Source organism: Sorex fumeus, unplaced genomic scaffold (genome assembly GCF_029834395.1).
Source record: "Sorex fumeus unplaced genomic scaffold, SorFum_2.1 ptg000051l, whole genome shotgun sequence".
NCBI lineage: Eukaryota > Metazoa > Chordata > Mammalia > Eulipotyphla > Soricidae > Sorex > Sorex fumeus.
Window position 1 is genome coordinate 43,658,268 of NW_026606108.1, and position 22,427 is coordinate 43,680,694.

The 22,427-nt window shown below is 40.0% G+C and overlaps 1 protein-coding gene across 1 annotated transcript in view; it reads left to right on the forward strand.

The window, feature by feature from the left end:
- Positions 1 to 1,472: 1,472 nt before the first annotated feature.
- The window catches only part of KCTD16 (potassium channel tetramerization domain containing 16), a 304,339-nt gene continuing 283,384 nt past the window's right edge, over positions 1,473 to 22,427 (forward strand). Inside the window, exons 1-2 of the mRNA XM_056124296.1 lie at positions 1,473 to 2,440; positions 2,787 to 3,927. Coding sequence (XP_055980271.1) covers positions 3,096 to 3,927 — 832 coding nt within the window. The 5' untranslated portion in view covers positions 1,473 to 2,440; positions 2,787 to 3,095. The remainder of the gene's footprint in view (positions 2,441 to 2,786; positions 3,928 to 22,427) is intronic.

Here is a 22,427-nt window from a genome sequence, read left to right on the forward strand (position 1 = left end):
CATTCTATGCTACAGCCAGTCTAAACTATAGCCAATGCAACCACTTACCTGGTATAGTATCTGATTCACATTTTCCATTTATTTAATGAGAACCAAAGTTTTAATTTGTCTTTACAGTGAACAGTCGCATCAGATAATATTTGAATCACCACCACTAAAGGAGAAAATTGAGTGAATCTAACATTTGTGGTGGTTTTCAATTGCCAGACACACAGAGCTGTAGTGAGAGTATACAGCCACTAGATGGTGATATCAGTGCATCAAATAAAAAGCATTTTTTTTTTGATAGGGGCAGCATTAAAATCCCAGTGATTGAGGCCAGAACAGGTTAATACTTTAGTTAAAGAAACAAAGTCAAATATAATCAGGGGTTAGAGCGTTAGCCAATGCTCTGAATGTGTTTAGTAACCTGATATGTATTGAATGAAAGGAAGGTTGGATTAGAAATTAATTGATCCTCCTTCTAAATATCTACAAGCTAATTCTTGGGGCAAGAGTTGGTCGTAAACCCATGTGTTCCATGCATTGTATCTGTTTACTTTCCTTTCTATTTATGGTTTTTACTTTTTTTTTTAAAAAAATGACAATTATTTGGAATGGAGTGTAGTGTACCTCACATATATTATTCATGGGTGGAGTGCCATATAATTAGGATTGTGAGTCTGAAGACAGTGGTGGAGTCTTAAAGGGGAAATGATGGTGGCTGACTTACTGTAAGCTGTTGGCTGGGCCATTACTGACTGGCAGAATCAACTGGAAGCACTTTGTTAGTGGATTAGGTTGCCCTGGAAATGCCTTCCTGAAACTCTAATGATGCACTTAAGGGATCCCTCTGGGGCGGGAGTGAAATGGCTCCTTCAGGCGTGTCTTCCACTGGAGTCCTCTTGGGATGACCTGGAGAGACAAGGGCACACCCAGAGAGATGCTCAGTTAAGGAAACAGACCCCGACAATGATGATAGGTGACCATTTCCTGCCGGGAAGGTAAGCCCAGGACAAACTGAGTTTTTCTGAAGGGCTCCATGGATTCCTTTTGGACCAACACCATTCATTCCAGGGCTGTCTGGCTTGATCCAGTCATGCATTCACTGGCGACTTGGTGAGTTGTTTTGGGAGGCTGGTGATGGGGAAAGCAGGCAGGGGCAGAGAAAGAGAAGGGCATTTAAGAGGCTAAGGTTCAATCTCCCCCAACCCTAGCCCCCCGCCCCCCGGCCCACCTCCCCACCAGGCTCAAGCCACTTTGGGGCCATAAGCAAAAACCAACAAAGCTTCCGAAGGGAAAAATTGTGTCTTTCACAGAAATTAAGTGCACGACGTGCAAAGGGGTTGTTGGTAGATTTCCAGATTATCTCCAGCCCCAGTGAGAGAAACTCATGAGTATCTCTCCCCCACTGGGCTGGGGAGGGGTGTGAGTGAGTGTGTGTGTGTGTGTGTGTGTGTGTGTGTGTGTGTGTGTGTGTGTGTGTATGTTTCTGGGGGGCTGCGTGGTGGTGGCGTGAAAGGCAAGAAGAAAGGGCACAGCGAAGGTCTCTGCATGCTGCGGGCTGGGGCCAGGAGGGGAGAGGTGCGCAGCGCCGCGTCCCGCCCCGACCCCAGAGCGCCCGCCCGGGAGCCGCGTGCGCACGGCCCCCGGAGCGCCACGTCCCTTCCCCGCGCGGTCCCGGCCAGGCGACCTGTCGCCGCGAAGGACGTGACTCGCAGCTGCCTCGGCTTTCTCCCAGCCATATTCCTTTAAGATGATGTAATAGTCATTTCCCTGGATGGTTTCTTGCCTGCACTGCTGAAACAACAGCATCCTAACTGCACCGGGAACTGCACGGTGGAACCACCCAGCTCCGCTGCCGCCGGAGAAGCAGAAGCGGAGAGACCCCGCGGGTGTCCCCGCGCCGCGGTGGCCGGCGGCCCCCGGCAATCACCGGCCGGGATCATGGGAATCTCTTCGCCCTTGCCGGCAGGTGGGGTGGCTACCTGGGACCTCAGCGGGGCATCTTTCCGTGTCTGGGCTCTCTGAAAAGCTTCTAAGTCCCAGGACCTCTCGCAAACTCTCTTCTGCTGGAAGGATTCTCTCTAAGCGTTTGCGTTTGGCAAAACGTCTTGTCCTCCGGAGAAGCTCTTTGGCTGAATATTTTTCTCTGCTTCGCTTCTTCAAATCAACCACCTCTCCTCACGGATTAACTTTTTTCGGTGACTTGTTTTAACTTGAATTTGGGAGTGAATAGCTACATGCTCAGCCTTGGCAACATACATTTCTATCCATATTTATATCTAGGATATACGGTTCTTATTTTCAAAGAGCACATCTCTCTAGCACTTTTCATTGATACCTCTGTCCTTCACCTCTTTGGGGATTTGACAAGCTCCAGGCTCAGTTGACTGTGGATTCTGGCTGCTTTGCAAATGGGTATTTCTTCCCAACAGCTGGGGTTCCAGCACTCGCCAAGGTAAGGTCTGAGGCTCATTGCTTCTCCCCCCAGACAAATCACCTTGTTTTAGAAGTTGAAAATGGCACTGTACTTTTTTTTATGCCAAAAACAATGTTTCTAATCCCAATTGCTGGGGACGGAGTCATATGGACAAAAGCATGAAGACAGAGAAATAGAATGGGAGAAGCTGGGATTTAGTTGAAGAAAGGCTGGAATGAGGAGTTCCAGGGCTGCTTATGTAAAATAACCTCTCCCTTCCTCCCTCCTATCTTCCGTTCCTTCCCTCTCCCTCTCTCCTTTCTCCACTGGTCTTACCCTGACTCTTGTTGGATATGAGGAAATAATTTTCTTTCTCTTCTTTCAGTCAGAGCTGAGGAACCAGGGACTTGGCCTTCTTCGAATCCTGATCTTGGGGGAAGACGGAGAGTTGATTGTATTCTGTGAAGTTCTTGCTCGCCGCCAGCCAGGGTTTAAGCTTCATCTACAGCTTCGCTTCACCTGTGGACTCTTCTAATAATTGGGCTCATAGGGGGACACGAAAATCTGGGCTAAGAGGAGGATGTTAAGACCTAGTTAGCCTCCTTCTCCCTCCCTTCCATGTGGATAAAAAGGCTAAAGCTGTGACTCCATTGGATTGTATCTTCCATCCAAATAGGTGAAGAAGACAAGAACAATGGCTCTGAGTGGAAACTGTAGTCGGTACTATCCCCGGGATCCAGGCTCCACCATCCCCAACTCCTTCCCTGAGGTGGTGGAGCTGAATGTCGGGGGTCAAGTTTATTTCACTCGTCATTCCACATTGATAAGCATCCCTCATTCTCTCCTGTGGAAAATGTTTTCCCCCAAGAGAGACACCGCGAATGATCTAGCCAAGGACTCCAAGGGAAGGTTTTTCATTGACAGAGATGGATTCTTGTTCCGTTATATTCTAGACTATCTCAGGGATAGGCAGGTGGTCCTGCCTGATCACTTTCCAGAAAGAGGAAGGCTGAAAAGGGAAGCTGAGTACTTCCAGCTGCCTGACTTGGTCAAACTCCTGACCCCTGAAGAAGTGAAGCAAAGCCCCGATGAATTCTGCCATAGTGACTTTGAAGATGCTTCCCAAGGCAGTGACACGAGAATCTGCCCCCCTTCCTCCTTGCTCCCTGCCGATCGCAAATGGGGGTTCATTACTGTGGGCTACAGAGGCTCCTGTACCATGGGCAGAGAGGGGCAGGCAGATGCCAAATTTCGAAGAGTTCCCCGGATTTTGGTTTGTGGAAGGATTTCCTTGGCCAAGGAAGTCTTTGGAGAAACTTTGAATGAGAGCAGAGACCCTGACCGAGCCCCAGAAAGATACACCTCCAGATTTTATCTCAAATTCAAGCATCTGGAAAGGGCTTTTGATATGTTGTCAGAGTGTGGATTCCACATGGTGGCCTGTAATTCCTCAGTGACAGCATCTTTCATTAACCAATATACAGATGACAAGATCTGGTCAAGCTACACTGAATATGTCTTCTACCGTAAGTACAAAGGGTTTGATTCCATTTTCGTATCCAGTGATTGTCTTTATGGGTGTATATGGTCTGCATGTTCAATTTGTCTATGCAATATCATTTGGGGATTTTTGTTTTTAACTCTTGAGTTACAGCTGAAGTAGTAGAGGTTATCATTCAGCTCTGTGTCTTGCCTATGGCAATTCTTACTCTTTTCTTTTTTTTTTTCCCTAAGGAGGTCATGAAATATTCAAAGGCTTCCAAAAGTACACTGTGCAAATGGTATTGGTATAGATAATATATAGTGTGAGAATAGACACACGTCTGCTGGATATTGAATTGTGGAGATTAGATCAATGATTCAAACTTGGCTGTTGACCCACTGGTAGTTGATGAACTCACAGCCAATGAGCTGCTGCTGTCGACTCTTCTCTCTGACCTTTGGGGTCTCTCAAGCTGGTTGTTGAGATCTGCGTCCGTCCGTCAGGGGCTTTGCAAAAAGCAAATTGGAGGTTGCACTGAACAATGAGGTCTTGGCTAGATGGCAGTATAGACTGATGAAAAGCCCCCTCTCCCTCCCCTCCCCCCCTCCCCAGTCTCAGATTTGCTTTTATGAGCTACACACATCTGCTCTTTGATTCTTTTGCATTTTTTAACTGAGATTTGAGCTGCAATGCAGACTTAATTATATCAAACTTCATTTAAGAATAATCCGAAAGGAACTAGATCCTTGATAACTGTTAGTCACATACCAGTTCCTCAGAACACAGAGGTCCTAGAATTACCAACAAGAAAAGGAGCCTGAGGGGGGAGTAAGGGGGGAGGAAAAGAAAAAAATTAATTGTACTGAAGCTTTAAAAATAATGGTTTCTTAGAGATCAGTCTATTTGCTTCATTAATAGCTGTTGATACAGATTCCCTTGTTTTATGAAATGGCATTATTCTAAATAAATCGTAAGCCACTGGTCTCTGCAGGGAGAACTATGAAACACCCTGTTTAAACTGTTAATTTTCAAGCAGGCCTCACTGGGAAGTAGGGGGAAGTGACTCTCATAAGAATTGTATTTCTGGAGTTAATTTCTGTTTTTTTTATTCTTAATTTTTAAAATATCCACTTGAGAAGCTAAAATGTCTAAATTTATGAAATTATAAACTTAGAACTAGGTTTCTTGGGTTAACTTTTGTTGGCACTTGGGTTTACTCCTTTGGAGGTGGTGCTACTGGAGACCTTGGTGAGAAGGCCAAAGAAATGCTAAGTGGTTCTATAGTGGGTTATCCCATATTTGGGTTTGGGAAGTAAAGGCACATTGACTACTTAAAAAGAACAGCTTGTAGAGAAAATGAAATCAGCTAGTATTGATATGTAATAACAAAATTATTTGGTCCAATAACCCTCTCTCTGGCCTTTGTCTCTAATCTGAGATCTCTGTGCTGGGGCTGAGAGGCCAGACTTGTTTCCTTCCTTTTAGTGAATTACCACTAGTGTAGAGATAAGATTTTACCTCCCAGCTTCCTAGAAAGGAATCTGACATCACCTATGATTGTGCAGAACAAATATATTTTCAAACTTTTCAACAATAGACATCTTAGAAAGAGTTCAAATGTAGCTTTGTGTTATTTGTCTTGGCCTCCAATTTCTCATAGTTGAGAACTACATCTTAAGAAGCCTCAATCAAATAAACAAATAAGTACTAGCACACCAACCCTCAGCCATCAAAAGACCACACTAGATTTCTAACTGCTTGCTCATGGAAGCAAGACCCAGAATGTGAAAGTTGCCTACTAGCCCAGTGGCATTTCTGTATGTATCAAAGCTCATTTATCTAGCGCTATGTTTTCTTTAACTTCTCTGGACAGACTCCCTCTGTTCTTCTGATCATCTCATTATCTCCTTCTCTGGTGGAGTGCTGAGAGATTACTGAGGAGCAGTTTATTTTCCATCACTCCATAGACAGGCTGGCACAAAACACACAGGGATTTCATATTGGATAGCATGGATAGTTCCTATGACAGACTACCCTTTTGCATCCAGTGGCACCCAGAGTGAAGTATTAACTCTTCCTCTGTCTTAGGACCAATAAAACTGACAGCTGGCTTTCTAGGGTGCATAACAGCTTCCGTGCAGCTGCTTAGCCATAATTATTTAATTAGAAGCTGCCAACTGTGCCTATATAAGCATTAATTCATTGAGCTGCTGTGCTTGGGTTAATGGACTGAAACCATGAGAGATTCTCTAAAGCAGGGGATTGATTGTGTACAAAGATGCTCATGGCAAAGAAACTCAACTTATGTATAGATGTGATTAAGTACCTATGTCTTAGAAGAATCTTACAAACTCTTTGTTTGCTATAGTGACAAACTCTTTTGACCCAAGGAGTTAGCTTTAAGCAACCATACTCTTTTTTAATGGACTTGGGATAATAGTGGGACACTTAGCTAGAGTCGTATCATAGTTCAAATGACTAAAAATATAAATGAATAGATTATCCTTGGTGATTGACAGTCATGGGTAGAAGCAACTTCTTCCCATTTACAAACTTCTAAGTTAGGGGAAATCTCCCTGTTGAATATTAGCTCATTAGAATCTTACTTCATGTAGTCTTCAGATAGACGTAGAATCAATGGCCCAAATCTGTTCATTCTGACTGAACGGTTTAGAGCTGTAAACAATTAAAAAGTCAACAGGTGTTAGGATGTTTTAAGAGGTAATAAGAAATATTTTCATTGGCATTAATATCAATACTTTCTTAGCTATATTACCTCAGCAACAATAATTTAAAAAACAAAATGATTGAATTGTGTTTAGAAAGAAAACATTTTTTTGTACACGTTACTGTCAAACTGAAATATGGTATGTATGAGATATTGCTACAGATAATGACTTATCAGCAACAATAATAGTATTGTATAAGAATGGATAAAAAGTGTCCTTGGATTGCCTCAAAAATATGTAAGATGCAACTTTTACTTTGTTTTTAATCAAGAAGAATTAACTCTTTCTCACTTCCCACTCAACTAGCTAAATAATTACCTCTCTTTTCTCTTCAAGTGCTATATTGAAGGTAGCATGGTTTTAAAAATAAAACACCATCAGATGGTGTCTTCTTTATTCACCTCTAAATGAAATGGGAGCAAAGCAATTTGGAAAAGAGAAGTCCCAATTTTGAACCAGATACTCAATAACCATTCAGACCACTTAGGAACAAAATCACAGGTGCATGGAAATAAATGAACTGCTTATTGAGAGCCATCTTCCAATACCCGAGAGATTGCGAAGATTGTTCTTGGTTAAAAAGAATTATGCACATTTCCTAAAGCTTACTCATGATTGAGTTACTTCAGATTTATGCCTAAAAGCACTCAGACTCAAAGGCATTTGTCGCTAATAAACATGTGAGCACATGACCAGAAATAGGGAGTTTAATTCATGAAGTGCTTATTCTTTAAAACATGCACTCTGAGTTTGTTGGAATTATAGACATTTGCTTCATCACCTTTTAAACTAATGGCTTCTTGAATCTACATTTTAACTCTCTTCTGTTGTGTTTTCTTCAGCTCAAAGAGCAATTTCCAAATAGTATATGGTATCAGGGCTGTTGATCGAGATGAAATAGTAGAGAAAAGTGGTCAAGAAATTATTTCTTCTGTAGAATTCAGTTGCATGATCTTGTATTGGGAATTACTATGTGGTTCTGATCACTTGAACACATCCATAATTTCAGAAACTTAAATAAGAAGGTGCTTTTTTATAGGAAAATGTGGGAAAGCATCTATTTTGCAATTATCTTAGTGCTGTTGCTCCTGTTACTTGAGAGCTTTGCTGTAATGTTTGATGGGTATTGCCTGTAGAGATAGCAGGTCACCACATTAAAAATGAAACCATGGAGAGAGTCCAGAGTGTGCAGGTTAGATATTAATCACCACCTGTTTCTCCTCCTTCGGTAGCTTCTTTCCTCCACCATGGAAGAACTTTTTTCTACTGTGTCAGTCACTCTTATTTTCAAGTTATTTCTTTTTTATTCATAATAAAGGTCATCATCAGTAAAAATCCTATTCTTTCATACTTATTTGTTTCAAGTCACAGTATTATTTTTCTTTATGGTGTTTGAACACAAAACATCTTTTAGTAAACTGATCTTGCTTTAGGTACCTCAAAGGGAGTGTTCTTATAAATAGTACAGTGGGTAAGACACTTGTCTTGTATATGCCTGATCCGAGTTCAATCTCCAGCATCATATATGGCAACTAAAGTCCTTCCAGTAGAGATCCCTGAGCACAGAGCCAGGAGTAAGCTCTGAATACAGCTGGGTATGGCCCATCCCCTTTTATCCTCCTCCCCAAAGATCAGAGTCATATACACTTACAATTTTTTTTTTTGCTTTTTGGGTCACACCTGGCAATGCACAGGGGTTACTCCTGGCTCTGCACTCAGGAATCACTCCTGGCAGTGCTCAGGGGATCATATGGGATGCTGGGAATTGAACCCAGGTCGACCATGTGCAAGGCAAATGCCCTACCCGCTGTGCTTTCACTCCAGCCCAACATTTATAATTTTTAAAAGTATAACATATTTTATTGAATCACTGTGAGCTACAGTTACAAAACTTTCATGTTTTAGTTTCAGTCATACAATGATCGAGCACCCATCCCTCTACCAGTGTACATTTTCCACCACCAATGTCCCTAGCATCCCTCCCCCTTTCACACCTCTCCCTGCCTCTTGCAGACAGTTAAAGCACAACTTTTGTATAAAGATGTATCATGAGGTCAATTTAACCCACACTTAGGCAGATATTGTGTGGTACTCATGTTGATAAAGATCAGGGATGGCAGATGTAATTTTGTGCTCATTTCTTTAAAATTTTGTGATTGAATACTGGACTCAATAAAACAGGAATGCAAGCATGCTACTAAATATTTTTGTCTTCACTTTATGATTTCACTTTCTCTGTTTTCATTTTCATGCCAAACAAGATCTGTTACCTGAGCCCAGACTCTTGTAGGGAAGCAATTGAGTAGATTTCCATCCCCTGCAGGTCTGTGGCACCACTGAATAATCTTGCTGTGAGAGAAGTATCAGAATGTAGGTATAAAGGGGAGGTGCCTGAGATTGCCTCCAGCCTTTCACTAAAATATACATGTGATTGGCAAGAGCAGATCAAATGTTCCTGACAGCCTAATGAGGTTTGGATCTTATCAGAGAAATTAGAAATGGAAATAGCTGAGAATGTGCCACAAAACTCCATTTGGAACACCTCCAAACCCAAATCACAGGAAGGACCAGCTCTGCATGGAAGCCTAGATCAATGCACTGAAAAAAAGTTTTGCAGAAACTGATAGATAGTTTCTGCATCATAACTGTCGATTGCTCTCTTTTTTTGGTCTTTGTGATAGCTTTACTCACACACTGCATATCTTGGCAGGGAAGGAAAATTTTTTATTGTAGCAATTTTCAAAGACACCCAGCTATAGATGTAATTGCAAGACCATTTTTTAAATCTATAATTCTTCTTATTTTACTTCCTGTCTGCACTGCATTATTTTGAAGAAAATTTTATGCTAGTTATTTTTCTTAGCTATAAATACTTTAATATTTATTTCTAGGACATAATGAGTTATGAAAGTATACCACAATACTACACATGTACAAAATTAGTAATTATGTAATATCTAGTCAGTTTTTGAAGTTTCCTAATTTTCACAATATTTTATAAAAAATTATTTGAGATCAGATCCACATGATGTCACAGGACCAGAGTGATTGTATAGCAGGTGGGGTAGGGCACTTTACCTTGCACACAGCTGACCTGAGTTTGGTCCCCAGCACTGCAGATGGTCCCCTGAAGCTTATTTGTAATAAAGTTGTAAAATTCATATTTTATGGCCTTTTAATTTTCTGTCATTTCATTCACTTCCTCCACTTCTTCCTTCCTTCTTCCTTTTATCTCTCTGAAGGGAGCTGTCATATAAAACCAAGTTGCCATGTCAAATGTCTTTTATTCTATGATATAGTTATCAATATTTACGATCGCTGTGAGGTCATCAACACTCCTCCTATATTTTCCATCAATTTTTTAACTCTAGATTTTAGGTTCCAGAGACCTAATTATATTTTAGTCAGTATTTCTGTCACAAAATGTTCATAAGAAATGGAAAATTCTTAAATTTGCTTTGGGTGAGTAAGTACTTCATGCTATGCAACAAGGAAGTAGAATATTTTTATTATTAGGCTTTTATAATTGTTATGTGCACAAAGAGTAATTGGCAGTTATTTCTTTCATTGTCCGACGTTCTTCTGATTCCATAGCAGGCAATAAAGAGGTTCCCATTTCACCTTCTAGTCAAAACCTATCCACGATTCCACTGCTGCCCTTATCCTTGCTGCCCTTATCCTTGGGTTGCTGGAGCATTATGGATGCAATGCTAAGATGTGTGCTGTGTCTTGTTCACTATCAGGACTATTGTGGGGTAAAGAGGCTTGTCTTCTACTTATTATCATTTTTTAAATATAATATTTTATTCTGAGATGCTTTCAACTGTGCCTTAGCACTTTGGACCTACCACCTTTATTTCTCCAGTCTCCTTTCTCCCACTGTTGCTGTGTGCCAATGCCATTGATGCAGGTGATGCTGGAGCACTGACGGTGTGTCTCTGTTTGTTCGCAATTCCCAGGTTCTTCAATTTTTTTTATGGAAATGTTTTTCATTTTATTTCAGTCACAGACATTTACAATATTGTCAGTCACAGAATTTCATGCCTACATACAATGCTCCAATACCACACCTGCCTCCAGGTGTTCTGGTTCCTTCCACTGTGGCCTTAAGATTCCTCCTTCAACCCTGCCATCCTACAAATCTCCCCCCTTAATAAACTAAGTTCTGCAGACCTGTTATCAGATCCCATTGCTTTTTGCTTTTTCAATATTTTCAAGAACAAAAATATTAAATGATAAAGATGCTCAGACTCAAGGTTGGCAAGTAGAATAGTTTATTGGAAAGTAGAAGAGATAAGAAGCTCCAAGAGGTGAGGAACTTACTATTAGACTGTTAACTAGGGATCTTTTGTGAGGCTTTTATAGAAAAATTATGCCTTTGTGTTGCAGAAAATTCAGGGAAGTCTAATATAAGGGTTTTCATCTAGATCATTTTATTATTTATTTATTTTTTTGCTTTTTGGGTCACACCCAGCGATGCTCAGGAATTACACCTGGCTCCACACTCTGGAATTACTCCTGCTGGTGCTTGGGGGAGCATATGGGATGCTGGGGATTGAATCCAGATTGATTGCGTGCAAGGCAAATGCCCTACCCACTGTACTATCGCTCCAGACCCTACTCTAGACCATTTTAAATAAAAACTGGGCTCTTGGCAATTGTGACAGAGGAACCAAGGCTCTATTAGATCCATGTCTGGCCATCTGCCTTTGGTATCGCCCATTTTCTTAGCTTTCCTCTAAGCCTAAACTCTGTGGCAGAATTTTGTGATGAACAAATGTGAACTCCCCGTTTATCCATAAAGTCCAGAAATTTGCAGAAAGTCAAAAATGTAGGATGGGCCAGCCAAAAGCGCAGCTGGCAAGGGAAAACTGAAGCTTCCTCTTTCACCATCATCACTCATCTTATTTTCCAAGGAAGAACAAAACCTGGGAGAAACACCTGAATATCCCTCTCCTTCTGCACGTCTCCAGTTCACAAGTCCTATTGGTGTTTCTCCTTCCTCTCACCTTCATCCATTCTTTCCAGTACCATTTGTGCTTCTCTGGCTGATGCCACCAGCACCATTTTTTTCCTAGAAGATTGCAGGAAACTTAAATGGGCATCCCAGTCCTATTTCCTCCCTGCAGAAAACACCGTGAGATTTTGAAAATGTGAGTCTGGCCAGTTACTCCTCTGCTCAGAACTTCATTGAGTTACCATTGTTCTTATTGTTAAATACAAACTCCTTACAAAGAATCACATTCTGTTTCCCTTCAGAAAATAACTTGTTTCCCTCCCAGCCTCTTTCTTTTCCATCCTGCCTCTCCTTTGGAAAATCTCAGTTCTATTAGAATTTTTTTTTTCAGTTCCCAAATGTTGCAATTTGCTTTTTCAGTTTTATACACCATGTTCCTCTGTCTGGAACACTACCTCCACCTGCTTTGCCTAAATATTTTAGGGGCGAATTTAGAGGTTACATATTTCTGAGAAGACTGTTCTAGCCCACAATATCTGGAAAGGAAGTCATCTTTGCCCCATGTCACCCTATTTTCCTTTATCATGGCACAACTAATACTGTGTAATACTTTCTTATAATATTATACTATTAGCCTATGTTTATACTTTTATACTGTGCCATAACATTGGAATATAAGCTTTCTGGAAATAAGACCCGTGTGTATCAGATTCATTGGGATACCTGATACAATACTTTGCAGAAATGTAGGTCTGTCATAAAGATTGATCAAAGTGATGCAAAATTAGTATTAATTGGAAAGATTGCTGCCACAGTCATAAGTATGCCATGAACTGGAGAGTAGTGCCGGGTGCTGTTGCTTTAAATAAGAGTAATAATGATAGCTCCCAACTTGCATTGAGTGCAATAGAAACTGGGCTGTGACTTTACAGGCAAATTGTAATTCTCAGTGGAAGATGCTATAGTCCTAGCACAGAGATTCTAGCTCAAGAGAACTGAGAAAATGGTTTAAGGTTTATAGTGTGTCAAGATCCTCTATGGCAATCTTTTAGTTGGTTTCTTCAGGAAGAAGCAAATCAAAGCTGGAGAGGGCCTAGAGTTTGAGGAATAGTCCAAGGAGGACTCCGGGTTCTGTGAACATGCTGCAAAATGAAGAAAACAGTCAAACTAGGGAAAGAATTCTAGAGTATAAAGTATGCTGTGGGCTGGAGCAATAGCACAACGGTAGGGTGTTTGCCTTACAAGCGGCCAACATGGTCGACCCGAGTTCAATTCCTCCGCCCTTCTTGGAGAGCCCAGCAATCTACCGAGAATATCTCGCCCACAAGGCAGAGCCCGGCAAGCTACCTGTGACGTATTTGATATGCCAAACAAAGTAACAACAAGTCTTATGATGGAGATGTTACTGGACCCGCTCGAGCAAATCGATCAACAACGGGAGGACCATGACCATGAAAGTATGGTGTGAGACTGATCAAGTTTATGTTTTGATTTCTTTATTTTCTTTTTTTTAACTAGGAAGATATTCATTTCCTCATTTCCCTCCTCCTTAATTCTCATACACATTAGGGCCTGGAATTTGGAAATTAACCTGCTTGAGATTGACTTTCTAGCTGTTTGATCACTGGCAAGTTACTTCCTTGGCAATGTTACTTACTTCCATGCTTCATGGAAGTTTTCCTTACCTGTAAAATAGAGATAAGAATATTTGTCGCCTGGGGTATCTGTGAGAATCCAGCAAATTGCCATATGTATATATTGCTTCTGACAGTGCCTAGGACCCAGTAAATGCTCAGGAAGTGTTGACAACTAATTCTGATAACCTCTGGAAATTCCAGCATGGCTGATGAGGCACAGCTTCTCTTTAAAAGAATTTACCAGATTCTTTCTAATAACCTTCCTGGATACTTTGGCAAGTCTGCTAATTCTATGCACGTGGGAACAAACAAACAAAAACATGTGGAAGTGACTTTTTAACAAGAAATTCAAGCTGTTTGTTTTAATTGAATCTGAATAACCGTAGAGATAACCCCCTTCCCAAGGCTTCACATTCTGGTAACTCTTTTCCTCCCCCTGGCTATTCCATGATGGAGGTCATTAATAGTAGCTTGCCTCCCCCTCTCTTGTTTTCAACTTACGACTTTTCAGAGCCTAGGATACTGTGGGGCAGAATTGAAAATTAAGACCACAATTTAAATTACATATTCAGACATTGTAGAATTAGAATAACATTTTACGAATCTCAGCATAGAGAGTATTCTCATTCATGGTGACAGAAAATGGTTATTGAGTATGCCACTCACAATAGGATCATTTAAATCGCTCCAGAACTGAAAGCAAGACTTTTAAAAAAAATTTTATTAGTGAAACACATGAGGTACAGTTGTAGACTTAGAAATTTTTGTGCTCGGGTTTCAGTTATATAATGATGGAGTACCCATCCCTCCACCAGTGCCCTTTCTCCACCACCACTAATCCCAGTATCCCTCCCACCCCAGTCCCCCCCAGTCCCACCCTGCCTCTGTGGCAGGGCATTCCCTTTTGCTCTCTCTCTCCTTTTGGGTGCTGTGGTTTGCAAAAGAGGACTTTGGCTTCACACTGAGTTGCTATGCTGCAAGGCACTAAAAGGAAATCAGAGTGGTAATGGGAAACTGTTAACAGTGACCCATTCAAAATCTGCCCCATGTGAAAAAATTCATACTTTGCTACTTTTATTCATCAGTTCATCCCAAAGGAGAACGTTCTAACAATTACCCTGCCACAATTTATAGAGAACTTTTTTTCTGAGCGTTTATGCGATAATGCAACTATGAACTACTTACGCTGATGAATTCAGTAGGCAATTTACTATGCATGCATTATTGGTAATATTACGCTCAAAGAGACTTCCAGGGTGTTGTAGATTGTGTTTTGTACAATAATTGTATACTGTCCAGACCAACAATCGAGGCAAGCAGATCAGGAACAGGAAAATTAATCATAGATGATGGTAGGTTTTCCATGAGAGACTTTGGAGCAACAGAAAGATTAGTGTGACTGGGAGATAGGAAGTAGGGTTTACAGATATTAGAGGGGCAAACTTAAAGAATTAAAGCCCAGGCCTTCTCTTGCCTTGGAGAAGTGTTGTAGAGTTCTGAAAATAGATCAGGACAGAAGAATAGTTGACCTACAGCATAAAGATTGCTCTGGTATCATGCCCAGTTTCCTTATCAACATACAGTTACATCAGATAGAAAAATGTCCCAAGAGCATATACTTGCAAATTTAGATTGTAATGTCAATGGAATGTGGGGTTCAGTTTTCATTAATTTGCTTTCTAGCCAATTAGGTGGACAAAAAACTTTAAAAAAATAATACAACATAGAGATATCTGTGTGGAGTTGTGCAACTTGTAAAGATTAACAGAATAGAAAGTTATTGATTCCAGTTTGCATAATGAAAGAATGCCTTAGAAAATTGTAAGCAGTTTTGCTTGGCTTTCTTGGATAGATATTCCAGTAGCAATAAGCAGTAATGACTGATAATATAATGTGTGATTTTTATAACATCATCTTTTATTTATTTTGAGACATGGTTGAGCCATACCCATCTGTGCTGAGGACTCTGATTCAGTGTTCAGGGATCACTTACGGCAGTTTTCAGGGACCATTATGTAATGCCCAGGGGTCAATCTAAATCAGCAGCAAGCAAGGTGAGTACCTTACCCCTTTTATACTTCTCACTGGCTCTTCACAATATTTTATTTTATTTTTTTAAATAAAAAGTATTTTTAAAAAATTTTTATTAGTGAGACATCATGAGGTGCAGTTGTAGACTTACAAATTTTTGTGCTTGGGTTTCAATTATACAATGATCAAATACCATCCCTTCACCAGTGCCTATATCCCACCACCACGGATACCAGTATCCCTCCCACCCCCCATCCCTCCATCCCCCCACCTCTGTGGCAGGGCATTCTCTTTTGTTCTCTCTCTCTTATTGGGTGTTGTGGTTTGCAAAAGAGGCAATGGGTGACAATCATGTTTGGTCTAGAGTCTACTTTCAGCATGCTTCTCCCGTCCTGGGAAGATCCTCCCAACACCCTTTATTTGGTGCTCCCTTCTCTATCTGAGCTCCCTTTTCCCCTACCATGTGTGGCTGGCCTCCAAGCCATGGAGTAAAATTCCTGGTACTAATCTCAGCCATTCTTGGGTGTTATTCTCCTATTTTGTTACTTTATGTTCCCCAGATGAATGCAATCTTTCTATGTCTATCCCTTTCTTTCTGAGTCATTTTGCTGAACATGATACTTTCCATGTAGTACCATTTGTATGTAAATTTCATGACTTCATCTTTTCTAACAGCTACATAGTACTCCATTGTGTAGATGTACAAAAGTTTCTTTGACCAGTCATCTGTTCTCAGGCACTCAGGTTTTTTCCAGATTCTGGCTATTGTAAAGGGTGCTACAATGAACAAACAATTGCAGATGTCACTTCGACTATATTTTTTTGCCTCTCTGGGATATATTCCCAGGAGTGCTACTGGGTCAAATGGGAGCTCAATTTCTAATTTTTTGAGAATCGTCCATACTGTTTTCCAAAAGGGTTGGACCAGTTGGCATTCCCACCAGCAGTGAAGGAGGGTCCCTTTCTTACCACATCCGCGCCAGCACCAGTTGCTTTTGTTCTTGTGGATATTTTGTTCTTTTGTCTCTGGTGTCTTCGCAATATTTTAAAGGCCATTTTGTAGTATTGTTTGGTACTAACGTAAAATTGTAAAATGATATAAGAATCTAAAGTAATGTACAATTTTTGTTTGAAGAACTCTAATTGCTTCCTGTTTAGTGAGACCTGTTATATAAAATAACAGTTTTTGGTGGGAGGAATGTCTAATTGGAGTGGCTAGAAAATAACATAGCTATATGTGAAGAATCAAGATTCTGATTCAAAGTCCTCATGATAATTATTTTCCAGTGATTTTCACATACTGCTAGGGTAACGAATCAGTAGGTGCACAGACATTATTGATTGGCTACTATACACACTTAAAACCTTCCTTCATCTGCACCCTTGTCCACCCAATGATTACACCCCTACGCACAGAGTATAAAAAAAACCCTTTTTTTTCTAACAGATCCTGTCCATTTATGAGAATGAGCTCCTTTAATATGGTAGGCCTAGACTTAGTTTCTTGTCCAAAATTCTGTTCACTATTGTCAGGAATACTGCCAAATTGGTTCTACAGCTCTGTTCTGCACGGCTGGTTGCAGAGAATGAGATGAACAAACAAACACACACAAAGACTATCCAAGCTTTAGTATCACCTGAGCAGCTATCAGTGAACTCACAGGCTGGCCATTTCTTCAGTACAGTATCTCCTCCCTGCCCTGGCTCTCAGTATGGGAGCCCTTGTTTAAGTTGACAGAGACATTACAGACAGTTAGTAAGAACATCAACATTCAATAAGTATGCGAAGAACAGAGACCAGTGTATCTCACACAGCCAAACACAAGGCACCCTTAAGGTATGGAGCAAAATTGTCACAATTTTCTTGTGTATTTTTGCCTATGCTGCACTCTACATCTAAAAGAACCTAAAGTATTTTATTTTATTCTTTCCTGGGAGCATTTTTAGCTGGCCCTGTTATTTGTTCTAATCCTTCCTGAGCTCAGATTATATTCTAAAAGACTTAATTTGGTTTCCCTACAGGACTATCTCAACCTTGGAGTTTTGTTTGGGGGGCCATTTACTGCAAATGTCTTAAATGTCTTATGTGAATAAATGCCAGGCATTATGACATTGCTTAGCCATTTGACTTCATGTGTGTTGGTATTCTACACACATATCAATTGCTTGCTCATATACTCCAAGAATAATTTATTGAACACAAACTATGCACTTGAAACTTCCTTGCAGGTCTATGGATTTACCTTGAACAAAAACCGTAGTCATTGTATCATGGAGCATACAGGTTAGAGAAAAATTAAACTAGTAAATGGGCAATTTACTTTACAATTTAATTTACAATTTACACTTATTATCTCATTCCTACTTTGCTTGCAGGCTATCGAATGTAGCCTGCCCACAGGGCAGAGTCTGGCAAACTCCCCGTGGTGTACCAAATATGCCAAATACCAGTAACAATGATGGGTCTCATTCTCCTAAAGAGCCTTGAATATAATCTCAGGGCTAGGATGAAAGAGACGTTACTGGGGCCTGCTCGAGGCAATCGAGGAATAACAGGATGATGAAATGAAATGGAAAAAAAAATGTGATGGGGAGGTACAAATTGATATGAAAAATAGAGGAAGCAGCTTGTTTTTTTCTTAATCGTAACTTGAGGTATCAGGAAATTAAACTGTGTTTTATATTTTATATTAGAGAGGAGAAAATGCTGAAGTATTTGCTGACTGATAGAGTCATAAACATTATATTTTAGGATGACTTAAGTAAACCTTAAGATTATTGCTAATCTTGTTTCTTACTTTTTATTTATCTATTTATTTATTTTGCTTTTGATTTTGCTTTTTGAGTCACACCTGGCAATGCACAGGGATTACTCCTGGCTCACGCACTCAGGAATTACTCCTGTGGTGCTTGGGGGACCATTTGGGATGCTGGAAATTGAACCTGGGTCGGCCACGTGCAAGACAAAAGCCCTACCCGCTGTACCATCGCTCCAGACCCCCATTTCACATTTAATTAAATTTTTCCAATGTCATCTATGTGAATGATTTTAGTTATTCAGGGACCTATATATTTCCTTTTACACCTTTTTGGTTCTCTTTCATTCAAACATTTATCATGTGAAAATGTATGTGCTTAAGTTAAAGCTATATGATAACCCTAAATGACCAGATATTGATTTAAAAAAAATTTTTTTTTTGCTTTTTAATGTTCATCGATGTTCAGGGATTACTCCTAGCTTTGCACTCAGGAATCACTCATGGCGGTGCTTATAAGGAAATGGATAAATACTTTAGCTCTGTCACTTCCAGAGAGGACTTACTGAACCTCTTTGCACCCCCAGGCACTCATCTGTGAATGTTAATGAAGGTGTTTCTATCAGATCAGATTGTATTGATGAAAGCAAATTTCATGCTGTCTTATTGGCTTGTCTCATCAATAGTTAGGGAACTTATTTCTTTTCTTTTTAAAAAAAATTTTTATTAGTGAAACACCATGAGGTACAGTTGTAAATTTACAAATTTTTGTGCTTGGGTTTCGATTATACAATGATCAAATACCCATCCCTCCACCAGTGCCGATTTTCCACCACCATGGATCCCAGTATCCCTCCCACACCCATCCCCCCATCCCACCCTGCCTCTGTGGCAGGATGATATAACTACATCATCCCTTTTGTTCTCTCTCTCCTTTTGGGTGTTGTGGTCTGCAAAAGAGGCATTGAGTGGCAATTATGTTCAGTCCATTGTCTACTTTCAGCATGCATCTTCCCTCCTGGGAGGATCCTCCAAACACTCTTTATTTGGTGCTCCCTTCTCTATCTGAGCTGCCCTTTCCCCTAGAAAGGCAACTTATTTCTAGATTCTTTCAATTATTCTTACAAATAGGTCTGCTTGAACCCTGAAGAGGAAACAGAGAATAAGGATATTTTAGTGCCGATTTTGCCCACTATTGAAATGAAAGTTGAGTTGCTGCCCACTGGTTTCACTCTGGGCTATTTTTACTCGCAGTTTATGACTTTAAAGAAAGAAAAAGAGCACAATACACAGCGCACATTACTATATTTCTCAGTGTGCTCACCTACTCTTACTCTTGTGAAGGCAAATCTCTATCCACAGTGCTCAGTTATACAGATTTTTTTCTTACAATAAATAGGCCAGACTGTTTTCTCACTCAAGATAATGTACTTGTATTCTCTCTCTCTCCAAAGCATGCTTCCTTCCTCACTTTCTCAAGTCTTCCTCACCTTTCAGACTCAGGATTAATAGGGTTGTCGTGGAAAAGCCTTCTGTTACCAAATCAGCTGAATTAACAATGCTTTCTTGTTGCTCTTATAGCACTATGTTTACATCATAGCACTGTTCCCATGAATAATTTCTTGATATGTGTGTTTGTGTGTATGTGTGTTATGCTTCATAAGGGCAGGAAGTATAGTTGTATAATTTTCTTGTATTCCTACATATAGGCATAGTGCCTGATATACAACATGCCCTCAGTAACAGCTTTATCCCCCATTCTTCTTACCCCACCATATAAAAATATGCTACTAGGATTCCCTTTGATGGTAATATAGTTAAATAAGAAATGAAATGATTGCTGACAATATTAAGGTTTATCTAAGTTACCCTAGGATACCACTTTATAACTACATCAGCCAGATAGTATCTTAAAACGAACAAGCATAATAAAGATATAATCATTTTTCCTTTCTACGTATCAATATGAAACCTGGCTTAGTTTTTATGTTACCACACGTTTAATTGGGTATATAGGGTACATATGGGTAAAAGATGTAGATGATAAGTAAAGAAACTTGCTTTAGCAGTCACCTAACCTATCTAATTAAATTGTAACAGAAACAGTGTACCAATCATTTGCATAAGTAAATTGACTGGGTTGCATAGATTAATTATTAATGCAAATTTTAGGCATCGTTGATAACACAGGGATTGAGGGGCATGGCTTGCATGCCATCGACCTTGGTTTGAACCCCAGCATCACCTGATACCCCAATTTCTAATACCATAAGTCAGAAACTGCACCGAATCCTCAGACCCTAACTTTGACCACCTTCCCAGTTGATTGGGAATCATTAGCAAGAACTGACCAGCAAATCAAAGAAACATTGGTTATGTCCCTTCCAACTGTGCAATAATCACATATGTATGGTATGAACGTTCTGACTGAAGGTATAAAAATAATCCTCTTAATAATATCCCATTACTGATAAATCCTGGATGGGTGTTTGAAATGCATCTTTTGTACTTGAGACACTACCAATTAGATTCACAAAATCATTGAATCTGGAGGTGATGGTGAGTGAGATTCTCATGATTTCATTATGTACTTTTTTTTTTTGAATCTCCAGGCATTAATTGAAGTGCTGGGTAGAAGCCAATACAACCATCTTTTAAGTGGTACTGTTTTGATTGAAGAAGTAATTGAGTATGAGTTTCTCTCTCTTCCACCTTCCTTTTATCCTGGTGGTTGGAAAATTTAACTATGTAGTTCTGGAAAATATTTAACCTGGATATTCTAAGCAGAATTTGATTCTTTTAAAAAACTGACACTTTATGTTTTTGGTTAGATTCTCAGCCATATATTTCTTTCTACTTCTTTTATTTTTATTTGATTAATGTTTAATTCTCATAGCAAGGATAAATGAAGGCTGGAATAGAGAAGTAAAATAGTAGAACAATTTCAAGAGCAAAAAAGGTTTTGCTTCCTCCTTAATGTCACTGTCACTGTCCTCCCATTGTTTATCGATTTGCTCGAGCGGACCCAGTAACGTCTCCATTGGAGACTTTTTGTTGTTGTTGTTGTTGTTGTTGTTACTGTGTTTGGCATATCAAATACATCACTGGTAGCTTGCCAGGCTCTGCCGTGTGGGCGAGATACTCTCGGTAGCTTGCCGGGCTCTCCGAGAGGGGCAGAGGAATCGAACTGGCAACTCCATGTTGGCTGCATGCAAGGCAAACGCCCTACTGCTGTGCTATCGCTAATATATTGTACATAAAGTTGCCATAATTATCCATGTTGTATTTTTTTCTAACAACATAGGCCAAGGGAGTTATTGCTATTGAAAGAAAGCATGGATAATGATCTTTAAAACAAGTTCTATGCTTTCAACCTAGAAGGGCTGGAGCGATAGCACAGCGGGTAGGGCGTTCGCCTTACAAGCGGCCAACATGGTCGACCCGAGTTTGATTCCTCCGCCCCTCTCGGAGAGCCCGGCAAGCTACCGAGAGTATTCGATATGCCAGACACAGTAACAACAAAGTCTCCAATGGAGTCGTTACTGGGCCCGCTCGAGCAAATCGACGATCAACGGGAGGGCCTTTACCTTTTTACCTTATTATTCAAAAAGAGTCTTGTATTAGTCATTGTTTCATGCTAAAATGTTTCTTTCATTCAAAGGACCAGCAATGCCTGAACAGATCATCCAGACTGAATTTCAAAATTTCAGCAGCTACCTAAGCTTTTTAATTGTTCTAGAACAGAACCAGAAATTGTTAATATGCCTTAAATTTCTAAAGGCTATATATGATACATGTCATAATTTGTATGTTATATAAAAATAATTTAATTACATTTCTCCTAGGTATTTTGTGGATTGAGGAAAGAGAAGGATAAAAGCTCTCCTATTTTATTTTAAATACTTTAGACATTTTCTTGTACTGTTCAGTCTTAATGCTTTTTCATTCCTATGATAGCTAGAAAATAAAAATTGTTTAAACCAATGTTGTGTGGGAGTCTCTGGGAATGAGATTATATCCCCGAAGTTCTATGTGGGTAAATGAGGACAGATTTCAACCCAATCTGGCTTAATTGTTTTTATGATGTACAATGGGAAAATCATGTTCATAAAGTTTAAAATTTGAAGGGGAAGAAAAAAAGAAAATCAGAGTGGTCCAGCCCTTTCCACCATCCCACTCCTTGCTGCATGTTGCATGCAAACATATCACTTAATTTTGGGGCTATGGTCCCCTTAAAGAGACAAATTTTGGGAGTTTGAAAAAGATAGAGCTGCCATCTGGTATTTCTGCCATATGGCATGACAGTTAAGAGTTCTGGTATTGGGATCAGGACCAGCGCAATTTGAATTCAGATCAAGAGTGCACAAATTTCTGCTTGTTAAGGACAATAATTATTATAATGTTCAGGTTTATAGCATCCACTTTCTTTTAAT